At 38.5% G+C, this 24540-nt stretch overlaps 1 protein-coding gene across 1 annotated transcript in view; it reads right to left on the minus strand.

Annotated features, from left to right (window-relative positions):
* PDE4B (phosphodiesterase 4B) overlaps positions 1-24540 on the minus strand; it is a 508742-nt gene that overhangs the window by 20433 nt on the left and 463769 nt on the right. Inside the window, 1 exon segment of the mRNA XM_049774429.1 lies at positions 23062-23174. Coding sequence (XP_049630386.1) covers positions 23062-23174 — 113 coding nt within the window.

The following is a 24540-nucleotide window of genomic DNA, read 5'->3' on the forward strand; positions in this document are numbered from 1 at the left end:
AGAGAGAGAGAGAGAGAAAGAGAGAGAGAGAGACAGAGACAGAGACAGAGAGAGACAGAGAGACAGAGACAGAGAGACACAGAGAGAGAAACAGAGTCAGAGACAGACACACAGAGAGACAGAGACAGAGGAGAGAGAGCATGACAGCTTAGAATCAGTTCTACAGCAGTGGGATTAGCTAGCTATACAGGCCCACCCCTCTTTCACCCTTTTCTCAGACAACCAACCCTTGGACTTCCAAGACTTCAAGCACTGCAGTTAAAGGAATAGTGCCATGGCAACAACCCTCTCCCCTCCCTGCCCCCCAAGCAAGCTATTGGCTCTCTTTTCTGCCAGGCATTCCCCTTTCAAATGAGCATCCTGGGGGACAATGCTCCCCTTCAAGCACCATCCCAGCCCCTGATTTGCCACTGCCTGTGCCCAGGAGACCGAGCCTTTTAAGGTGAAGTCCATACTGTTACCAGCAGTTTCTCTGTACTGTGCATTGTCTTCTGAGAGGCTCAGGTACCCCCTTTTGGGGGGTGACCCTGCTGCATGAGTGTGTGGTTCCCCATGATGTAATAAGTATCAGCAACCAGGAACTCCTGAATCTCTCCTTTCCTCTAGTGGGCTTTACATACGGAAACTCTCAGCAATTCTGAATGCCTTGTGATTTATTTTTTTAGACACAACCACTCAGCCCTAATGGCTTCTTCATTTCAGTTCTCAAAAGACTTGGGGAGTTATAAAAGTCAGGTTTCCAAGATCGGATCTCTCAGGCGATTTTTCACAAAGATGCCAACTACTTGGGCTCCTGTAAAGATAATCTTGTAGAAAGCACAGCAAGGAAATTCCTTTCACTCCTCTGCATTAGAATGAGCCAAAGGGACTAGGTAAACAATCATCTTCATCTGGGTGCCTTTGCAATGCTTAGGAATATTCTGGACTTTGTCAGCTTTGGACAAATTCCATGATGTCATTTTATCATTTATTTCAGAAATATTGCTTGACTACCTAACAGGATGCCAGACAGAGCATTGGAAAATACAAAAATGGAGGGTGGGGGTAAAATCTTATTAGACTGACAGTCAACTTTTTAGACTGGCAGTCAACTTTTGCCTTAATAGAAAAAGTCAGTTAGTAAGGGATGTTGGTGAAATACCATAGGTAATAGAGGTTTGATCCAGGTTGGTACCTCAGCTCAGAATAAGGGGCAGAGAGAGCTAACTCAACTCCATATTTCTCCCTATTCATTAATGAACCCCTCTCCTTCCCACTGGATCTTGTGGGGATGTACTGTCGGTCCTATTGGAGGTCCTACTGTAGGAGACCAAGAGTTGATCTTTCAGCCACAGACCAGGGTGAAGAAGAGAACTTCCCAGTTCTAGAGTCTGCCTGATAGAGGAGGTGCTCACAGAAGTAGCTCACAGAGGAATCCCACCTCCCTCCCTTCTCATGCCTAATTTCATTTTCCTATGAGTCTTCTGCTAAATGCTTGGCAATGACACCGAAAAACAAAGTCATCCTTAGGCCACCATCAAACACAACATGAAGTACGCAAATGGAGGTCACTTGGTGTCAGAAACAGACCCAGTCCTTTCCAGGTTGCTAAGCAACCCCCGTTGGTTTTCCTCCTCCATGAGGGAGGGCCCAACCACACTGACTAAGGCAATCATTGCTCTCATCAAAAGGCATTTATGAAGGGCCCACTTATGTGGGGCTCTGAACAAACTCAGAACAGCAGACATGGCGTGTGGGGAGCAGCTGGGGAACTTTTACATTCTTGTAACACCAAGGAATCCAATTAGTGTTGGCCTTTGTGAGGAAAAGCAGGACAAATGGGATCCATGTGAACTGTGTCTGAGAAGACACTTGAAAGGCTCAGCTGAGTTGGTGTGTCAGGGTCTCTGAGAGGAGAGCCACAGGTAGTCACTCTGTAGTCAGAGAATCTTGACTTTCTTTCCCAGATATCACTGGCAGCCTGGTAAACTCTGTCTCCTTTCCTCTACAAAAGGAGTGTAAAGCCTTATGTTAGCAAATTTTCAGCCTCTCTGATGGAATTCAGCATAATTCCATGAGATGTTTGATGACCACCTCCTACATTTTGGAGACATATGATTTGCCAGCCCCAGATATTTTGCAGAAAGAAAAATACTCTCAACATGGCTAAGAAAAAAATAGCTCCAACTGGAAATACTTGGGTTCAGAAAAATAACCACCCACAAAGGAAGAGACGCCTTTGTCATCCCCCCAGATTCCTATTTTCTAAGACACCAGAGTCTCCCTGACTACTTCTCAAGCTTGGTGTTGAGATTAGAGTAAAAAATGAAATAGCTTCCCAGGGAAATTGTGTTCCAGGTCATTACAGAATTGAAAGGAAATGAACATGATTTCCTTTGTCAAATGCAGCAGAGAAATGCCCCCTTCCCCAACAGAAGCAAGCAGTTTCAAAAATAAAGGTGTCATCTTTTCTACACAGATCCTATTTTTCCCATTAAGAATCTGCCTTTAGATTTTTCAGAATCTAAATCCTGTTAAAGTCTATGTAGAAATAACCTACCCCAAAGCAAGAGCCAAAGCCCTTTTCAACAGAGACAAATAAAATCTGTGAACGAACTTTAGTAACACAACTCTCTTCCTTTTTCTCTCTCAAAGTGTGTTCCCCAGCCAGATTTCAGAATACAGGTAGAAATTGTAGTTATTTTTATTATAAAGGGAGAATAACATTATTCTCTATAGAAACGGATTAATTCCAGGTTACTTACCTAGGATATTACTATAAAATCTTTTTTGTATTTTGGAGACATAGTCTAAATTGCAAAAACTAAACTTTAGTTACCCTTGATATGAACGTTTTTACATCATGATCCGTTTCCTCTAAATTTCCAGAATATATAGAATCCCTATACATAAGTGATTCTCTCTGAGCTAGTTGCTTCTGATTTGCTGAAACACTTCTTCTTTCTCTCCAGGTTTCACCAGGGTTGAGAATTTGTGCCAATAAGGCAAACAAGGACCTCTCATGGAGATGACTTTTTAGTCAAAATGAATTGTACAGAACAGACAGACCAGAATAATAAGCTCAGAGATTCAGCTCAGTTGGGAAACTTGTTGATTTTATGCTTTGAAGAAACAAACAATCTTGGGCAAGACATAGTGCATAAAGAGTTACATGGAAGCTTTGCAAATGGGAGGTCTGGATTTGGCCTCAGCAACACTACCAGGTGTGAATCCCCCAAAGCTGAGGGTAACCCTCAAACACTGTGGGGTATAATAAGCCTAAAATTTAAAATTTATATATATATAGTAAAAGGATAACCTGGAAGAGTCATAATATCTTGGATGGGTATCAAAGGTAAGAGCCTCTTTGAAGCACAATCTACATTTGACATATAATCTACTATTACATAGGGGTAACTTGGAAATTTGTTAGGAGTGATTGATTATCCCAAACATCCTTCAGCCCCTGGGCGGCCAGATCACGCCCGCACTTCCCTCCTGGAATATCCTCCTGATGAAGCCAGGAGGTGAGAAAAGGCCACAGATGAAATATGGTGCCAATAGGAGGAAGACAGCCCGGGACTTACCCTCGTGGGTGGCCGTCTGCCTGCGCAGGACCCCATCTGGGAGACGGGCGCCTTATTGTGTGGGATCTTCCTGTTTTTGCTGCATGAAACAACTGCCCAAGTCATTAAAGTCACAATGACTTTCTGGGGGACTCGATTTTTGACTCATATCTTACACTTTGTTAGTCACAATTCAACAGGAATTCCCGGGTATCAGGAAAAGTGAAGGGGCTGGAAATTCTTCCTGAAATCACCGGAGGTTAAGCAGCAGCAGAAGGAAGGGGAAACCTCGGTGTAGTGAGAACCATGTAGCAAGAAATGGAGGATTAGTTTAGCAAGTTTAGGTCTGTCTGAGATCTGGCAATAGCCAAAGGCAGGGATTTGGGGGTAAAGTTTACTTTCTCCATACCCCAGTATCTTTAGCAGAGAAAAACATTTCTTCGATTGCAAAGTGGTGTTGCTTTTCTAATAATGTTCCATGGGGTGAACTGATTCCTCCATCTCTTTAATTTTTACGTATAACAAAGACTCAAAGAAAGGAAGTACTCAATTTCCTAAACACCTTCACATCCCTTCACATCTGACTTAAAAGAAAAACAACCCCTCAAAACCCGACACAGATATTATTGTACACTTGCTTTGAACTCTTGACCAATTTTGAAATTTTCAGTTTTTGTTCCCTCCAAAGTGAATTTTCATCATTTTTTTTTCTTTTTCTTTTTGAGGTTTGGACTCACTCCTGAAAGTGCTTAGGAGACTATTCTGGAACTGCTCAACATCTAACCTGGGGTCCACTGCATGCAAAGAAGCATCTTCGCCACCATGTTCTCTCTCTGACCCTGAGATCCCCAGTTCTTAATATTTCAGTTGGTCTAACAATGTGCCCTTATCTCCTGTGTCCTTGCTGTCTTTTTCTATAAGCTCTAGCATCTCTATGATGCCTGATGTCTAGTGTGTTTAATGGTATTTGTCTTCTTAGAGGAGGAAAGGAAATTGAATGGAGTGATTTGGCAATGCAGTTAAGAAAGGAATAACAAGCCACAGTTCATTAATAAGCATGCAAATCCAGATGGGCCATCCCAAGAGACCTGTTCTACTGTTCTAACCTCTAGGATAAACTCCTGCTGCAACAGAGAAAGGCCATTCTTGCTATGTTTTTTCAAAGTCAGAGCATTTCTGAATCAAATTTCCTTGTTGAAATTGGGCTAACTGGAATCATACTCAGAGCTCACACAGGGTTATCTGTGATGCTCTGGAGATCACCCACATCTTTACTGTAGTTCACAGGGCCCACAAAGTGTTGGGACCTTCCTCAGAGCATGTAGGCAGCACCAGAGATCAAACTTGTGGCCTTGGGCTCATCAAAAGACAAGTGCTTTGCCACTAAGGGCTCTTCTTTAATTGGGAAGTTAAGAAGAATGTTTTATTGAATAAATATGTAACTGAAAAGCACTTTATTCATTCTGAATAAAAACGGTGTTTAAGAAAAAAACTAAAATGGACTCAATCCAACTCTGATGAGATAACAAGGATCTACTCATGTGACTTTTTGTTTGTTTGTTTGTTTGTTTTGGGGACACACCAAGCAAGGCTCAGGGGTTACTTCTGGCTCTGTGCTCAAAAGTTGCTCCTGGCAGGCTTGGGACCATATGAGATGTTGGGGATTGAACCCGAGTTGAAGGCAAGGCAAATACCCTACCCACTGTGCTATTGCACAAACACCACCAGCACTTTCATATAGGCAGTTGCCAAGCATTACGTGAATTTGAACACAACTTTAAATACAAATGCTTAAGAAGTTGAAACACGGTCCCTAATATTCTCAGAATTGTTAGGTATTTCTTCCTTGCAATCAAGCTTTCTTTCCTATCTATTAATTTTTTTCTACGAATTTCTGAAAACTTCTCATGAGGAAAAATGACACACACTATGGGACAATAAAATTATGACCTTTCCTAGTCACAAAATAATTCCCATAAGAATGTTTAGAGAAATTTCTCATGAGTAGCATTATGCTAACTTCAAAAAATGACTGCAATGAACATAATTAGATAGGCAAAAGGCTCTGGAACTATATATACCCAACATATTTTCATGATGCATTTTAACTATATATGCACACACTATACTTATAGATTATATAAGTAAAATGTATATTCCTACACATGTAGTTAGGATTGTCAGGTTTAGTAAATTGAAATACAAGGCTAACAGTTAAAATGAAAAATTCAGGGGTTCGAGCGGTAGGGCATTTGCCTTGCAAACAGACTTGGGTTTGATCCCTGGCATCCCATATTGTCCTATATGGTCCCCTGAGCCAGGAGCAATTTGTGAGCACATAGTCAGGAGTAATCACTGAGTGTCACTGGGTGTGGCCCCAAAACAAAAACAAAACAAAAAAAAATAAAAAATTCAGAAAAACTACAACTGTTTCTTTTACATCTAAGTATGTGCTAGGTACTACTAAGTAAGTGTGTGTTTCAAATATCTCTTTAGAGAGTGAATTTCTAAAGCATCTGTTGAGAATGTGTCATATTGGAGGGCCTGTGTGTGTTTTGGTAATTTGAAATGCTTCAACTTGTTCTTTTTTACAGAGGTCTGTTCTGGTGGAAAATGCAGGAGAACCAGCAACTGTTGCACAAATGTCCCAATTTCACTGTGCTGATTTGTTCTCTCTCTTTAATGGGGCTCTTCACATAGAGCCAAAATAAAGAATACAGATAAGATTTGGGGTGCTGGCTTGATAAACAGTGGACTGTATTCTACAGATGACAGAATTATGCAGCAACTGATAAAAATTCAGAAATTACAGCACATTTTAGGTTACTCCTAATAATGGTTATGCATTTAAACCCTCTACAACTTTTTTGTGGGTGTGTGTGGTGTATAATGGATAATATTTAACCTCAAATTTCTAAAGGAACCTCAAATTCTGAGGCCATAGAAGTTTAATGTCATTTCAAAGTACATGACTAAGGGTTCTGTTGTACTATTTCATAATCTAAAGGACCACAACTTGCTACAAGATTTAAAATTAGAATTCTGGCCTGACACATGTACCATCTAATCTGTCTAACACATAAAAAACAAGTTCTGGGATTTAGGGCCTTCAATCTGTGTCTTGAAACATGGACACAGAACAGGAATTTCACTCTCCCAAAAAATATACTTTTCTGTAAACCCTCTAAAATAATGGTCATGGTTGTCTTAAAGAAAGGATTCCCATTTTTATTCTATAACAGTTCCCAGGTTATTTAAAATTCAGTACTAAGTATTGACATTTATTTAAGAAATTATAATTTAGGTGACATAGTTATAACTGTGCTAAACTGAATGTTATTCATGTCATGTACAAGGTTACTGCACCCAATCACCACCAAAATGCCCAAGGAACCTCCATCACTATCAGCCACCATTTTATTACCTCTGTATCTTTCCCTCATTCCCAGTAGTCTGAGTTTTTAAATTCAAAGCCAAGAGTTTGTCATTGTTCAATATTGTCTAGTCTCTTTATTTTTGGTCTCATAGATGAATAATTTCCTTTTTCACCTAATTTACATTGCTTAACAAGAAACCCGTCAGTTTGATCACATTGTAGTAAACTGCATGATTTAATCTTCTCTTCTAGTTGCATGGTACTCCATTATGTGCACAGATCATGACTTTATTCATTCATCTATCACTGGGCATTTGGATTGTTTCTATATCCTGGGTACTGTATAAAGTGCTTCAATAAACATATACTCATATATCCTCTATAATTATTTTTTGTAATTTGGGGGAAATGATAAGAAGTAGAGTCTCTAATTATATGGGATCTCCTTTAAATTTTAGAGAAATATCCATTTCTACTTTCTTTGAGACTCAATCAGATGACATGTCCACTAATAATGAATGAGGACTCCCTTTTCTCCACATCCTGCCAGGACTGGATGTTTCCTCATTGGTGTGATATTATATCTAATTTTTTTTTTTTTTTGGTTTTTGGGCCACACCTGGTGATGCTTAGGGAAGACTCCTGGCTATGAGCTCAGAAATCACTCCGGTTTGGGGAACTTATATGAGACGCCAGGTATTAAACTGTGGTCCATCCTAGGTCAGCTGCGTGCATGCAAGGTAAATGTCCTACAACTTGTGCCACCATTCCAGACCTAATATATATCTAATTTTTTTATATACCTACTGGCCATCCTGTTTTTTTCCCCATGTAAATGTCTGGTTATCTCCTTGCTATATTTTTTGATGGACTTATTTGTTGTTGAGCTGTATTAATGTGTTATTGATTTAAGTATTAACCCTTATCTATCATTAGAATGTCTTTATGTTATTTAAGCCTGAGTTTCTTTTGCCATGCAAGCCCTTTTTAATTTGATGCAGTTCTGTTTATTTTTGGCTTTAGTCTTTGCTAGTCAGGTCTTTAATGATACCTCTGAGATTATTGAATTTATTTATTTGTTTTGTTTCCAATAATTTTGAAGCCATACAAAATCTACCATAGCCTCTTTTGAAATTGTTTCTCTCCCCCTTAAAACACACATTGTAGCATTTATTGTGTTTTCTATTAGGTTCATCAACTTTCACATACTCCTCAAGATGAGATACTAGTGTACCGTCTGTCAAGTATGAATATGTTCCTGATAGAATTGTTTTGAAGATACATTACAGCAGTGGTTTTGCTACATTGCCTAGCCTACTAAGTACTCAATAAAATATTCTTTTAAAATTTCAATACATACCCCCTCACTCCCTCCTATTGAAGGAATTACTGTTTCCAGATTAGCTAGGCTAGGGCAGTTCCTCCCTTGTTTGAAAAATTTCAGGATCATCCCAAGGCCTTCAAATGAGGGCAAATCCTGCAAATAGCATGAGTTATCTGTCTCGATGCTTTGTTCTTCCCTATCCTAGAATATGTACTTCAAATTGAGACAGATTTGGTTAACTGTTTAAACATATGTCTAACTCATAAAGGATGATAAGAATAGTTCTAAGCAAGTTCGCCCATAAAATATAGTTATACCTGTCTTGCATTTTGTTTTTCCTGTTATTAGCTACTATAATTTGGAAGAGATGCATGCTTTGCACCTAATTGTAACAATATAGCTCAAGCTAGATAAGTTTTTAGAGTTCATGGAGGCTTATAAAAAAATAATTTCAGAGTAAGATGCATAAGCCCCAGACAGGAAGAAAAGAAGTTCTGGTTATGGGCTGATTTTATTATCAGAGTCAACATCACAAAGAAGATTAGGATAGCCAACCCAGTATCTAAAAAGCATGATTTAGGATAACAAAAATTATTAACTGACTTTGGAAATGAGACCCTGTCCTGTGACATGGTCTCAGAAACTCAACAAATTAGTGAATCTCTTGAAGAAAAATTTTTTATCTTTGCAATGGGAAGGTTGGAAATAATTTATGTAAAGTCACTGACAAAGTTTCTCAGACTTTTGTAGAACCTGCACTTTTTTACATGGAAGTTATGTCTTGTAGCTGAGTTTTATCTCTGAATTTTAAAATAATTTGAACCCATAGTATCTTTCTTTAATTGGATTTTCTTGGGAGAGATTTCAAGTGGCTCTTTGGCCTCTCCAAGATTTTCTTCTCATTATTGACAGCACCTCCTATCACTAACTTCAGAATTCCCACAATTTGCCACAGCAGGTATGATGCAGTGGCATGTCAGATGAATTACATGACACATGAGTTACTCACAGAAGTTCTGGCTTGCTAGTTGACATTTAGATTAATCAACAGTTGGGTGAGGGTAAACCAGAATTGCCAGAAAGATCGACAAAGTTTGTCAAATGAAACCATAACCCTAAAGGACCTTGTGTCAAAGCACACCCTACAGAAATCAACTGGAGAGGTCTACTTGCTGTTTGCTCATTTTATGACTCCATGACAGAGTCAATTCCTTTAAATTAAGAGACTCTGAACTCTTGTTACATTAGCCAAAAGCCATGAATGACAACAGTTGGCTTGACATCAGGATAATTGTTTTTAGCTTGTATTTGGTTTAATCTCCACAACTGAGGTCAATCCAGTAGCACATCTGAATTAATTGTGTATGCAGTTTCTGTAGAAATCACAGGGATATCAGTAACATTTCTGGATAAAAAAAAATAAAAAATGACTAAACTGTTGTGTTCCAGATACAACAGATTTGGAGAAGAGCTAAATTTTAGATACAACATGTTTATAAATATAGGTTATATATATATATATATATATATATATATATATATATATATCTCCAGGTTAAGGGCTTAGATTTTAGTTCACAAGATGCAGACTTCTAAGAGACAGGTAAGTTAATACCCCATCTCTAAGCCAAATACCAACAAAATTTAACTCTATTTTTGCTAATGAGGGGAAAAAAAACCATTTGAACCCCAGTGACTGTACACCTTGCTATTAGACTCTGAATTTGCAAGTAGGATCAGGAATTATATATCACTATTTCTGAAGATACTTCAAAGCATCAGATTTTTTTCGACATATAGCTTAACAATTAAAAACATGAATCAAGCATGCAAATACATAAGTGTAGCAAGGGGCATGCAACTAGAAAGAGAATTTCTGGATTCTAGGGGTTTTTGCCATTAATAAGATTGTTGTTACTGGAAAAAATGAGATGAGATTCTGAGGCTCATCCATTTGATCCATAGATATTTATTTGAATGTCCATCACTTGTCTAAAGTAGCCTAAATTCTGGACAATACAAGTGAACAAGGTGACATACAACTTGACAACTTCATAATCTAATGGAAGAGAAAAACTAAGATCTACAACAACAACAACAACAACAACAAAAATACACAACAACAGCAAATATATAATGAAAGTAATATATTGTGATAGAAAATTCCAAACCAAGTAAGCTATTTGGTTAGTATAATTAGAGAAGATTCCCCCAAAGAGAAAACTTTAGCTCAGATCTTCAAAACAAGGAAACATGTTTTGTCTCTAGTTTTAAAATTCCATGGTATCAGAGTATAATAAAATATCCCATAGATTTTACTTTTAATTTGTGGATTTCTCTTTCAGTTTTACTTTTTAATCATTTGACTTTGGAACAAAGTGATCTAAAAATTCTTCAAATCACCTCATCATTTAGTAGTTTAAAAATTTTGGGACAAACCAATTGTTTCTCTTGAATTCTGATTTCACACAGCATAAAAATAATAATAACTTTCTCACAAGCATACTATAGGTGGAGATGACATGGGAGAGAATATCAATTAGAAGGAACTCTAAGATATTCCTTACAAAGCTACCATAGATGCAGCACACAAAAATAATAAATAGCTATAAACTTAAAAAAGCGAAGCCCTTTATTTAATGCCCTATCATATACTGGAGGAAGTTTTGAGAGCAAATTAACTTCAGGTGAGAAATGGACCTTTAAATCCCCAGATTGCTCCATAAACTTTTTTCCTTAGGCAACACCAGTGTTCTCTAAGAAATGAAGTTTTAAATGATGTAGCAGGATTTGAAAGACAGTGATTTATATATTTAAATTTTTTTTTCATTTTACCTCTTCTATTATTTTATTTTAGATAATGCTCCTATTTTATTCATTTTATCCCATATTTATCTTTACTTAAAAGAAACGAGGATTTCCCTCCCCCTAATTACTTCCCACCCACATACACACACAGAGTAACCATTCTTGGCCAGGGGTTCAGGTTTTTGTTTATTTTGGAAAGGTTTTCATATTTTAAGATTTACTAAGGGCCCTGAAAGGTCGCCTGTGAAAAGAAATATGTGACCTTTCTCAATCTGAAGATTTTCTTCTGCCAGACATAATATTAGACAGTGCCACTTCGAACATACAAAGGAACATCAGTAGGAGTTTTTAATTATTGCAATCCCAATAAAATTCTCTGAAATCATATGATCCTGATTGTTAAAGGTTTGTAAGGAGAATGGCAGTAAATCTTGATGAGATCCTATCAGGGGAGCTTTCACATAATGTGTAAGAAAGATTCAAATCAACTGTGGGCAATGCAATTCAGAGTGCTAAAATACAGCAGGGAAAATTCAGTGGCGACTCATCCTGTCAAGAACACAAATTATGTGCTGGAACTGGCCAAGAGAAACATATGCATTGCATGAATAAATGCAGATGTGTCTAAACCATTCTGACTCAATTCCAGAATAGAGTCAGCAGTAGTAATCACAATGGACAGGGGTTGGGGCAGGAAGGTTATTGTGCCTCATAAGCCGAGACATGGTCAGCATCTGGCTGGGGAAATGGAGCCTTCTAGACTATGCGTGGGATATAGAGAGCAGAAGTTAAGTTTATTTCATTGCTGCCCACCTCAGTGCCCACCTCCTACTCAAATGGATGTGAAAAAGTACCGGACTTACTAGTCTAGGCATGCTATGTGAATTTAACATATTTGAAACTGCAAACAAAAATCATCATCCTTAAATTTGCATTGAGCACGTTGATAAGTTTTGATTCAAGTGCCGATCCATCCAAGAACTGGCCAGAAGAAGAATAATCAGAAGTAGTACCATGTCAACATATCGTTAATGCGACCAAGTCAAGGGGAATAAAAATCAAATGCACTCAATTCAGCTACTTTCAATTGACAAAAAGGGTTCATTTGCCTTTCACTTCTTTCCTTAATGCTTGAACTTGACTTGCCTTCTGCTGCCAGTCTCAGACATTTAAAATAGAATTTGAGGTCTCAAGAGTTTGTGGTCTAAAGGAAGTATCAATAAAACCATAAATAATGAAAATGTTGGCGGTGACATTAACTAATAAGATAGGTATGAGGATGGCCTGTGAGAAGCTGATCAAAGATAATGTATCTAAGGCAGCTTTGGAAAAACACAAAGCAACAAGTTCAACATACGTAGAGATAGGTTCGTTACAAAGCATTTGATGAGGGTGAGTGAAAGGAAGTTATCTAGGCTTGGGATATCAAGAAAGGCTTGATCATCAAGTTATAATAATCTTATATTGCTATATAAAATATCAATCTCTGGATTGACTCAGGTCAGCCATGTGAAAGGCAAGTACCTTACCTGATGTACACTCCCTTTGTCCCCCAATTTAAGCTTTTTGATTAAAGTTTGTTATACCTTATTCTAATAGCTAAACTTTTTCATCTTAAGAATTACTTATTTTCATTTCCTACATTCCATACTATGAAATTTTCTCTTATTTCATCCTATTTAAAAATATAAGTAACATTTAAAATGAGTGGTTACTAAAAGAAATAAGGTAAGAGAGTATTTTAGGTGTTGAATAATTTCCCTTAATAAACATTATATTCAAGATGATCAAATTTCCTTTAATCATGGTCTCTATTACTCCCTGCATATCCTCCTTTAAAAATATCAATAGTCAAGAATTCATCAATATTGTATGACAAAATACTTTCATTATCTACTTAAGTCAGATACCTACAAATACCCAAATTTATCTTTAAGTTACCCAACACTAAAATGTATATCTGCTGTAAACATAGTTTCTTTAATTTAAAATGTCTAAAAGTCTTTAATTATTTTCGTTTCCTAAATTGTGGCTGCCAACTATTTGGAAATGTACAGTACTAAAATGTCAGTCTTAGAACAAAAAGTCTCTATAACTAAAAAACTCAGAAATCCCATCTGATTTAAGGGCTTTGCATAATCTGAGTCACTGGTAGATCATACTAGGGCATAGGGAGAAAGTCAACTCTGTATCACCCTTTGCAGTTCAACTTCCCAGGCTAAAAGCTCACTAAATAGCAGGGAGAATCCATATTGATTGGTTTTAATTATTTTGTCTTTATCAGCTAGTAAAGCTCTCCAGTTTATCACTTCTCTTTTAAAGGAGCAAAGGAAGAATAGGAAGAAATCTGGGGAGTCCTATTGCTCAGAAGACTTTTACTAAGTTTGAGAATCAAGTTAGTGGGAAAGCCAACAAGTATCAAGAGCCTAAAATATGTCATTGTTTCTTAATCCATTAATTAATCCATTTGTGGGAATTTAACCTACTTAAAATATGAATCAGAGATAGGACAAAGTTAGAATGATGGGAAATTTAAACATGAATTATAAATTGAGTGCATTCATAGCATGTTTTTGCAACTGTATATCATGCATTAATATTTGAGAATTGATCACACAAAGAAAAAGTATATTCTGTCGAATGGAAAGCTAGAAAGAAGTCATCATGAGGTAGCATTTGGTTTGTGTGAGAATGAAACTGTAAGTCCTAGCTATGTTTTTAAAATGAGATCATATATGTCTATTGTGCCTATGTATTTTAAAATTAAAAGTAAAAAAAAAGAAAGGAAAATGTCATAAGCATTTATAGTAACATCATTTCCTACCAAATTTTAATCACAAAATTTTCAGAAATTCAAAATTAGTTTATTTAAAATGACTATGACAACTATTATTGAAGAAAGATAATGAGGACAATGAGAGGTTAAAAATCCTATACAAACTAAAAGATTATATTTCCTATCTTTCTCTAGCAACTTGTTACAGTTCTTACAGGGTTATTTGGAATACAATGGCTATTTAATCTTTTGATATGCTAATCCCCATCTTATTAAAGGACATCTTTAAATAGACCATAGTTAAAACTTTTTTTGATTCCTGAAAGATAGTACAGGAGGTAAGGAGCTTGGCTTGCAACAGGTTTGGAATACCTCAAGGCAACTTCTGGAGCAATGTAACCTCTGAGCACAGAACCAGGAATAGTCAAAATGAGAATCTCAGGGTATAGCCTAACATGGCTCTTATACTCCACAAACCACAAAACTAAGACCAAAAACTTATCTATGAGTCCTAAAAAATCCTAGGAGGGTTGTAGTAACAGTACAGCAGGTAGAGCTTTTGCCTTAAATCTGGCAGACCCTGGTTTGAACCCTGACATCCATTTGGTTCCCCAAATTCACCAGGAGTGATTCCTAAGGGCACAGGCAGGAGTAACCCCTGAGTACCACTGGGTGTGGCCCCAAAACAAGAAAAAAAATTTAAATCCCTAGGATTTTATCTAATTCAACTATGTAAGAGTATAACTAGAAAGAAAACATTTAGCTCTTTTGGTGTTTGAGTTATATAATTTTGTCCATGCTAACCAAAGAGAGGTGCCAGATTAAAAATACCCTTTGCTTTGGGTGATCAACTTAAGTACAGAGCCAGCATGGTTGAGTTGGAATAATATTCTATTAATAATGTCTCTTCTTCCATTTGCTTCCCCCCCCCCAAAAAAAATAAGTATTTAAAACTTGTCTTTTCAAATGTCCTAAATCTGAATTAAAAAAAATAAGTTTAATCACTTTCCCCTCTTAATCTCTACACTCAACCTCACTTTGTTGCCAAACAATATCTCATTACAAATTATGTATGTTGTTAGCAAGGGGTAAAGGCCATTTGGCCACTAAATTTTGTGATGATACTTTTTAAGATGATATCTTTTGATTAGCTAAAAAAAAAAGCCACGAAAAGCATTTTATTTTCAATCAGTTTGCTCAGTAAATCATTTTTGCTCTCTAAAGGTTTCAACCATGGTATATAGAAAAATTGCAAGTAAGGCAGAGAAGGAAATAAACGTAACGGATGAATAAAGCTTCGGGATTTATAGCATTTCAAATCCCTCCATACAGAGATCAGGATGAGCAGGCATTTCTTAAGGAGAAAAAAAGAGAGTATATCAGGCACTTCCCCAAACAGAAACAAAAGAGACAGGAGTTTTACTGTCCTTTTCATTTCTAAATAACTTAACAGTCCTTTCTTTGTGGAAACACTTGGCTACTTTAAAGTAAATCAAACAAAGGAAGTTACAGTAAAAGATCCATGAGACTAAACAGTTTGGCACCAGTTGAGGGAAACATCACGTACAAATGGGCAAGACACAGAGGGGCTGGCAGGCTGAAAATGTTCAAGGGAAGGGATGTGCAGAGATGTGCACATCTGCAATTGGCCTTGTGCCTTGGGAAGAGAGAGAGGTCCCTCTTGACTGTGGCACTCAGGCACCCTGGCAGCATAGGGCTTGGTAAACCTGTGCTGCAAGAGAGTCCAGCTCTTTCCAGTTGCTGGGCATACTTTTATGGAAAAGCAAAATGATTTGGAGGACTAGTGCAAGAGGAAGCTCTGCCCTTGGCTTTTCTTTCATAGAAAACAATGGCACCAATTTGGGGATCCTTAGAGACTGGAGCATATTCTAATGAGCGGGAAGAAAAGGAGAACAAAAAGTATGGAAACTGTAATCCAAGTGTGGTTCTATGAGCATATTAGAATTTTAAGTGTCAAAATCAATTTCTGGATTTACTCTGAACAATTTAAAGAAAATTACTTTTCTTTAAAGAAGAGAATCTGATAAGAGAGACTCTTCCTTAAGACAACTTTCAGATTTTAAGTATTTAATATTTTCTTATCTGCTAGCCAGAGGTGCAGCAAAAAAATGTGATGGTTCTCATTTTATTAATAATAAAACAATAAGAAACATTTTTTCAAGTGATAAAATACAGATTGATGCTAACTAGAATAGAGGAGAATTCAATTAGAAATGAGCTGGGACCAGAGAGGTGGCACTAGAGGTAAAGTGTCTGCCTTGCAAGTGCTAGCCAAGAAAGGACCACGGTTCGATCCCCTGGCATCCCATATGGTCCCCCCAAGCCAGGGGCAATTTCTGAGCTCTTAGCCAGGAGTAACCCCTGAGCATCAAACGAGTGTGGCCCAAAAACAAAACAAAAAAAGAGTTGGTCATTAGCAATACAATAGCAATAAATTTGAATATTCAAATTTAACCAAGCTAATTAACAGATTTATTTAAAGCATGAAATAACTTTCAAAATATTTGATCTACTAAGCTTTGATAAGAATAGAAGTTGAAAGTTCAAATCACTTTCAAAACTACAACTCTCTTTTGTCCTCTAAAAGAGTAAACTAAAATAATGCTAGCTAAAGAATGAACAGCTTCAAATAATGTTCATTATGAACACCTACACAATGGAATACCATACAGCTGCAAGGAACAATGAAATCATGCAAATTTCTGCAACTTGGTTGGAACTAGAAGACGCCGAGTGAGTAAAGTAAGTCAAAAGAAGAAAGTCAAACATGGGAAATCTCACTTATCTGTGAGAATAATTGGATGAGGAAATGTAATGTAATACAGGAGGAGGACGAGATCACCATTGACTTCAGAGCCTGGAGAGGAGAATTACAGAGAAGAAAAGAAATCAAGGAACAAGGAAAAAGATGAGAAATTAAAGTAATTAGGAACAGAAATTAGGGCTTCTGTTATATTGGGAGATATATATATATATCTGGATATATATATATATATATTTGGATATATATATATATATATATATATTATATATATATTATATATATAAATATATATATTTGGATATATATATATATATCCAAAGCACAGACTCAACACTGAACTTTGTAATGTGCCTGCCAAGGTGGCATAACTATACAATTAGAAAATAACTATCAATACCTTTATAAACCACAGTTATTTAATTAAATAAAAATAGTAAGCAAACAAAAAATGACCAATTCTTTTCTGAAAGCAAAAGAAAAATTAATTTTAAGTATCTTCAAACCATTTCTATTATCAGCCTTCCCAGTTACTGGTAATGAGTCAAATGGTCTTAGACATAAATCCTAGCTCTCTTCTTAACTTTTAGGCAATTTATTTCAACTATCCAAATCTCATTTTACACATTTGTAATACAGAAATTATGCTAGTAGGATTGAATGATACTATATAGGTAAGAAGCTTAATAGAAACTGCAATTTTCTTCGGAAACACCTATAGTTTGCTGGTTATTTTGTTTTATCCACAAACACAAAATGTGATGATGGAGCAACTATTCTGCATCAATATTGTTTGCAGACAAGAAAAACCAAGACTTAAAAGGATCTCAGTTAATGTATCCAAACAGAGTCAAAGCAAGAACTTAAATGCATGGCCTATTATTCCCCAGTTCGTTTCACTTTGTTGCCTTTCATCCAGTTCTTTAGAATTCTGAGCAGTAAAGAGAAAACAGTTGGATCCAAAAAAAATACACAAGCCTTCCCTCTTCTAGCAATCAGAACAAATTTCCATTCTATTCTGTCCTAATTAAGTATCACCTCTAAGTTTGGAGGGCCCGATGTCGTAAGTCTGAATATATAAATATATAATTTGAAAGACTTCCAATACTTTTTTTTGCAGACACCCCTTCCTAGCTGAGAGCCTGAGTTATGACAATAGATTGGAACTCCAGCTCCTGGATAGTGCTCTCCTTTAAATTTCCGATGTCCTAAGCACTCCTGGGACCTCCCTGTGGGTGCATCTCTCCACACCTATATTCCATACACCTTTCCTCTTGGTTACCTCTTAGATCTAACTTGTGCGCTCTTGCAGCATATCCAGAGAAAAGTTCTTCCCAAGCCTGCAGAGTGGTTCAAAGCTCCACTTGGAATGTGAGAGGGTCCAGTGGACACGCAGTGTGGTTTGGATAAAGGAGCACAGCTGTCCAGCAGATGTTTTACATTCTGCAGCTGGGGATGATGGTGCTAAGGCTCTCTTTCAAGCACCAAAGGCAAGAAGAGGACCCCCTCTTACGTAGAGTGGAGTTGCTTCAATCAGATTGTTTCATTTGGAGCAAAAGTACTCGGTCACCTGCCTATGTTCTTCCTAACAGAGCATTGAGATGAATCTGTTGACGAATTCTTTTTTTCTTGCTGAGTCAACAGTTCCCATACTTAGTGATGACTCACCTAGATCAAAAAAATACCCATTTATCTCTCAACTTGAGGGCAATCTGCATAGCATGATGACCCAGTACCATGAGGCTGGGGTCCTAGGTAGCTCACCAAGTTGAATGTCTGTGCCCACCCACCTAGAAGCAAAGGCTAGTGATTTCTCTGCACATGCACCTTCACTTGGAGGACCGGAAGCAACCACCTGCAAAGCTGGAGTCACTTCCTTTCCCTGGGGATAGGCCCTCAGCGCTACTGCAGAGCTGTCTCCAGTGAACAGACATAGTCTAGATCTCATTCCTGCCTCAGAGATTTCCTTCAACACTTGCTTTCAAGAACTTAAATTCAGATGTTTTATTGGAGAGAAAAAATATAGCATTCCTGGGATCATTCAGGTTTCCTCTCAGCAAGTCTACAAGCCATTTTGACCTGTGAGGCTTAAAGCACTGGAAGCACAGAGAAGTTAGGCTTAGAGCTAGTGGAAAAGGAAAAGGGGAGTGGAAGATGTTGGTGGGAAGTAGGAGAGAAGCCATAAGGCTGAAATATGAGTCCATTCAACATGCCTCTGTCATTTCTCCACCTAAAGATATTCAGTCAGGGGCCAGAGAGATAGCATGGAGGTAAGGTGTTTGCCTTTCATGCAGAAGGTCATAGGTTCGAAGCCCGGCATCCCATATGGTCCCCCGTGCCTGCCAGGGGCAATTTCTGAGCATGGAGCCAGGAGTAACCCCTGAGCACTGCTGGGTGTGACCCAAAACCACAAAAAAAAAAAAAAAAAAAAAAGATATTCAGTCAGAAGTCCCGCTTCTTATTGAAAGCTCCTTTCTCCTCAGTCCTAATGGTCACCTCTCTAGGATCGTTTTCTGTTGGTTGGGGTTTTTTGGTTGTTTGTGGGTTTTTTTTTTTTTTTTTGGTTTGTTTTTCAGATGCTGTTATTGCCATGCTTTTCTTTTCTGACCATGTCTGTCAGGAAGGAGACAGGAAATTCTAGTCACCCTCTCTGCAGCTGCGCTGTTCCTCCTATCCCCCTGCAATGACGTCGATGAGCTTTAGTGACAGGGAGTCAGGAACTGAGCCACAGGGAAGGTCAGGAAGATAGGTCAATGTTTATGCCGGGTTGGGCTGGGGATCCTGCTGAGGCCATTTGCTTTCTTCCTTTCTAGGCTGTTTCTCTTTCCGTTCCTCTTTCTATAATGCAGAGTTGAAGCATCCTGTTTTCAAAACATCTAACTCTTTTATCACTAGGGCACTCATGCTCTGAGGCCCGTCACTGAAGTGCAAGGCTTTTACTCCAGGAGACGGTAAACTTTAAAACTCAACAATGCATGCGGGAGCACATTTCAGGAGGCAACTTAAACCCTGACAACAGACCCACATGGGCCAATGCCGAATTTTTCAAGTTCATCCTGAAAAGCAATACCATTGCCTCCTAACATCTCTGCTCAACATAATCCACCTCACTCTAACTCTTGGTGACAAAGAACTTATAATGCTAACCCACCTGCTGAGCATCTTTTTTCCATAAATCTGGAATTTCACTGGGCCTGTAGCCAGCATAAAGAGATCAGAGAAAGTTGGGCCCAGAAGACAATAATAAGTTGGCTTATTATCATGTTTTAATAAGCCAAGCAAACTTTTCCTGCTCTAACTCTAACTCTCTAGGATTTAAAACATAGCTGGGAAAGCCAGTTAACAACTTTGGGAGTCACATAGATCTCTTCAAAATATACAAAAAGGGTTAAAGAAAACAATGGAATGCAAGTAAATGCCCTAGAGGAAAAATATATGTATTTAAATATGAACAATGGCATGTTTCTCCTGCACTAAACACAGTTCTCTCCTATTCACCTGTAGAGTAGCACCTATCCCACCACATATACCACCACATAGCACATATACTACCACTTTTACCACACAAAACACTGGTTCTCATCACTGCTTAATTTCAAAAGTGGCCTCCAAAAAGTTAGCAGCCACTTAGCTACTCATTTCTGGGAACACGATCTTCTACAAAATATGCCATGGACTATGGGTGATACCATTGGCTATCATTATCATTTATTGATATTTTACAATATCTCAGGGGTCTCGCTAAATAGCATATGTGACTGATATATTTTCTTTTCCTAGCAATCCTCTTTTATCCCTCTTTTACAGATGACAAAGTTGAGTCTCAGAGTTATTCAAGTAAGTTGGGTAAAGTCAAGAGAGAAGTTAATAATGGACAGGATTCAAACCAGAATTGTCTGTCTCTCAAATCCATATTTCTACCCACTCCTGTAGAGAACATCCATGCTCATTGCTAAGTTAAATGGTTGCCAAAGTTGCTTTGTACAGGTAGCAAAAGCCAGAAACTCAAAAAGACTCCATCTTAAACCATGACCAGAATTACAATGATCTTAATTTTAAACAACTTGGATGGAATGTTCCAATAATGTCAACAACATTTACCATAGATTGTAATAAAGGTGCAGTTTTGGCAAATTCCCAGATAATTGCCACGTCAATATTTCTTTTATTTTTGGGAGTGGGGAAGTTGATGTCAAGAAGATTCTCAGTACATCATCTGTACCATGATTCAAGCTTTACTTGAGATAACAATCAGAAGAATCAAGACTGGTGTGTGTGTGTGTGTGTGTGTGTGTGTGTGTGTGTGTGTGTGTGTGTGTGTGTAGGGGGAAGCATGTAATTAAAACAAAGAAGTTAAGTAAAGAGAAAGAGAGAAGGAAAAAGAGAGAGTTTTACAAATGGCCAGAAGGCACTGGCATTGTCACATACCACAGAAACAACACTATTTCCATCCTGGTAGATCTAGAAAAAACATGGAAGGTGTTACCTTAGACTTAAATGGAATCCACACTCTGAGTTAGCCCTTTCTTCAGGGCTAACCTATAACTTTCATTGCTTCCTGCACATGGCACCATAAAGTGGAGCGGAAGCCTAAAGTGATTTGAATTCTCACCAGAACTTCCACATTCCCTATCTCTGAGCCTTCTTCATGACAACACCGACTAGGACATCATTTTTGAAAACATTCGAAAGATGAACATCCCATCTCCACACTACTGAAATAAGCCTGGAGAGCACCAGTACTCAAAATGAAAATGAAAAAATAAAAAACACCCATCAAATTAATAACACTCCAAGGGAAAATGATGGCTCGTAGTAGCAGCTTTCAATGACTCTTGTCTCTCTTCCCCTGGAGTTAACTGCATATTTTGATGTCATGGACTCCAGAAGAGGCCAGGGGAGGCCCATGTCTGGAGGCTGAAACCCTCCTTCTAAACACTTACCTACAGATTTTCTGAATGTCACCATCACAAGCTGTTGATGCCTTGAAATGGGGGAAGCATGTGCACAAAATTCGCCTATAGAAATTCAGCGTGTTTTGGAGAAGTTACGAAAGCAAAGTCCTCCCCTCGGGGAAGCAGTTGGTTGAGATTTACAACAGCTTGGAAAAACCCTTAATTTGGTCTTCGACTGCAAACTTCAGGGAAAAAGTCAGAATGGACTTGAATCTCAAATGTCTCTTTGTATTGTCATTTGCAATTTGGATCTGTCCTGAAATGGGCAAAAAGGGCTGATTTTTTTTGTCCTTTTGGTCAATAAACAAAAAGTAAGAGTCCTTTCTTCCCTTCCTCTAGGATCTCCCTAGGCACACTTGTTTCCTTTGCTCAGATCCTTTGAGGAGGAGCCAGCAAGCCTTCATAGGAAGTGGATATACTGAGCCCCAGGAATGAGGGAACACATTTTCAAGTGAACCCCTAGGCTAGAAAGGGCAGGTGTGTAGCAAAAATTTCTTCCCAGCAAGCATCACTGAACAATAAGACAGACCCTCAGGCTTGATGGTGGTGATGGGGGGTCTGAAAACATTGACTTCAGAATTCACATACACACATATACACCCCACATATTTATGGATATGAGGGTATAATTGGGTGAATGTATGGAAAAAAAAACTTTCTCTATAGAAACATTCTCTATGGAAAAAAAGAAATAAAAACACAAAAAGTAACAACTCTCCCTACTTAAATTAGCACTCTAAATCCAGGTGTTAATTAAACAAATGTTATAATGATAGATAATTAAAGCTCTTCAACCCTGAGTTTTGTCTGTGGATGTAAATAAAACCATTTCTTCACAGTATGGCTAGAACTGAATTTCAAACAATTCCACTCTGACAAATAGCAAACTTTAAGGAAACAAAAACTTTCTCTTTTTTGGAGACAACAAAGCAGATTAGCACTGTAATCACAGATCCTGCCCCCAAAGAAATGTCCTAAAATCCAGAATGTGCTTCTGAGCAGAAAGGAGCATTTATAAATCTATAAATTATAAATTCAGAGCAAGACCATTGATACACAAAGCTTACATACATGATTGTCCAATGAAGCGGAGAGATGTACCTCCTCGCGTGAATCCACCACCATTCTACACATTTCATTGTATGTCAAATACAATTCTCCGTCACTTGTTCCCAAAGAAGGTATTTTCACCTTATTTTGTCTTATTACCTAGTTCACGAATTACCTCTCACCCGTGTAACCATATTCCAAAAGACACCAAATAAATGAAAGAAACAGGGTAGCTGGAAGTGAAGGCGAAGTTTAGCAGAGGAGACTTTTTTTTATCCTTCTGAATCCAGCATCCAGACACAAAAACAAATCAAGTGTGGCACTTGGCCCCAAACTCTCGGAGGTGGCATCCTCCCAGAGAGACTAACAAGCTCATCCTCCAGGTAGGTCCCCCTTCACCCTAGGGGGCCCGGGGTCCTGGAGACATCTCCAGTTCTTTTCTTACCTTGTTCGAAGCCATCTCGCTGACGGAGCGGTAGGTCTGGATGGTCTCCAGCTGATCTAAGCACCAGTCCAGCTCCTCCAGTGTCTCCATTGCTAACTTTTGGTAAGATTCTTCTGCAAACAAGCACACAGACATGTAGTTAGGCTGCAGCGGCCGTGGCAAGCTGTCCATAGCAGGGTCCCTGCTGCTGCTGCTGCTGCTGCTGTTGCTGCTGCTGTGGCTCTGGCTGTTGCAGATGTTGCTGTTACTGCTGTTGCTGCTACTGCTGATGGCGAGGCTGGCACTACTGAAGGTGGCCCCGAGTTCCTTCATTCTTTGCAAGCCGGCTCCTTCCTTCCAAGCCACTCCAGCGGGACAGCAAATCACTGAGGTGCCCGGCCCGCGCCTGCCTCCTCGTGCCAACTTTTCACCCCTCCCGCCGGCGGCATGAGGTGTCTGGAATCGACCATGAAACTTCCCCAGAGGAAGAAGGCGGGGAAGCAACTCAGCAGCTCATCTGCATACGTGGGCCCCCCCCCCCCCCAAAACCCAGGGCCTGGAGCTTTCTCAGGCTCACCACCTTAGTTAGTCATCCCAGGGGGGGTTCTTGGGGGTGCGTGATGTCATTTCTGAGTGTTGGCTGTCTGGAAGAGAAATGAGACTGTGTTTTTGTTTTCTTCTAAATGAAATAATAGAAAATTCGGGGTGTGTGTGTTTGGGGGGAAATCAGAAAGTTCCTTGGAAGGCTGAGTAGCCCATTCATTCCCTGGAAAAGGTGGAAATGTTGGAGTCACTTGGAACTCAATAAGCACCGATCCGAACCTGTAGGCAGAGGGAAATAAAAAAAAAAAAAAAAAAAAGGAGGATTGGGGACTAGGCTTAGGTCTAAGGGAAACTGTCTCGAGTTTTTACGGCGCACACGTTTATTGGCTTGGTTGTCCACCCGCTCTTGTTCTACTAAACAAAGCGAAAACTTCACTTCTGCAGCTGCCAGGATCACTAGGAAATACTGAACCGGACTTTCAGGTGGAGCCAGAGGCGAAGACTTAGTATTTATTTGCAAGAGAATGCAAGCTGCAGGCTGCAAGCTTACAGTCTGTAAGGGGATCTACACTTTGGGCAAAGATTTCTCAGGGGTCCATACCTAGCAACCTTGTTTTCAGAATCACTTTTTAATTTTTAATTTTCATTATTATTATTATTATTATTATTATTATTATTATTATTATTATTATTTGATTATCTTAAACCTGGGAGTAAAATTCAATTAAGGGTTTGCAGTGGTATTCCAGATCAAAAACTCAGTATAGGGGCCAAATGACAACCCAGTGTGTAGGGCGTTTGCCTTACATGTGAAGGACCAGGTTCAACTCCTAACATTCCATGCTGTCCCCAGAACCTGCCAGGAGTAACCCCTGATCACTGCCAGGTGTGCCTTCTCCAAAAAAAAAGTCATCCTAAAACTATTACTGACCTCAGAATCTTATGTTTAAGAGGGTA

The sequence above is a fragment of the Suncus etruscus genome, chromosome 6 (assembly GCF_024139225.1).
Source record: "Suncus etruscus isolate mSunEtr1 chromosome 6, mSunEtr1.pri.cur, whole genome shotgun sequence".
Lineage (NCBI taxonomy): Eukaryota > Metazoa > Chordata > Mammalia > Eulipotyphla > Soricidae > Suncus > Suncus etruscus.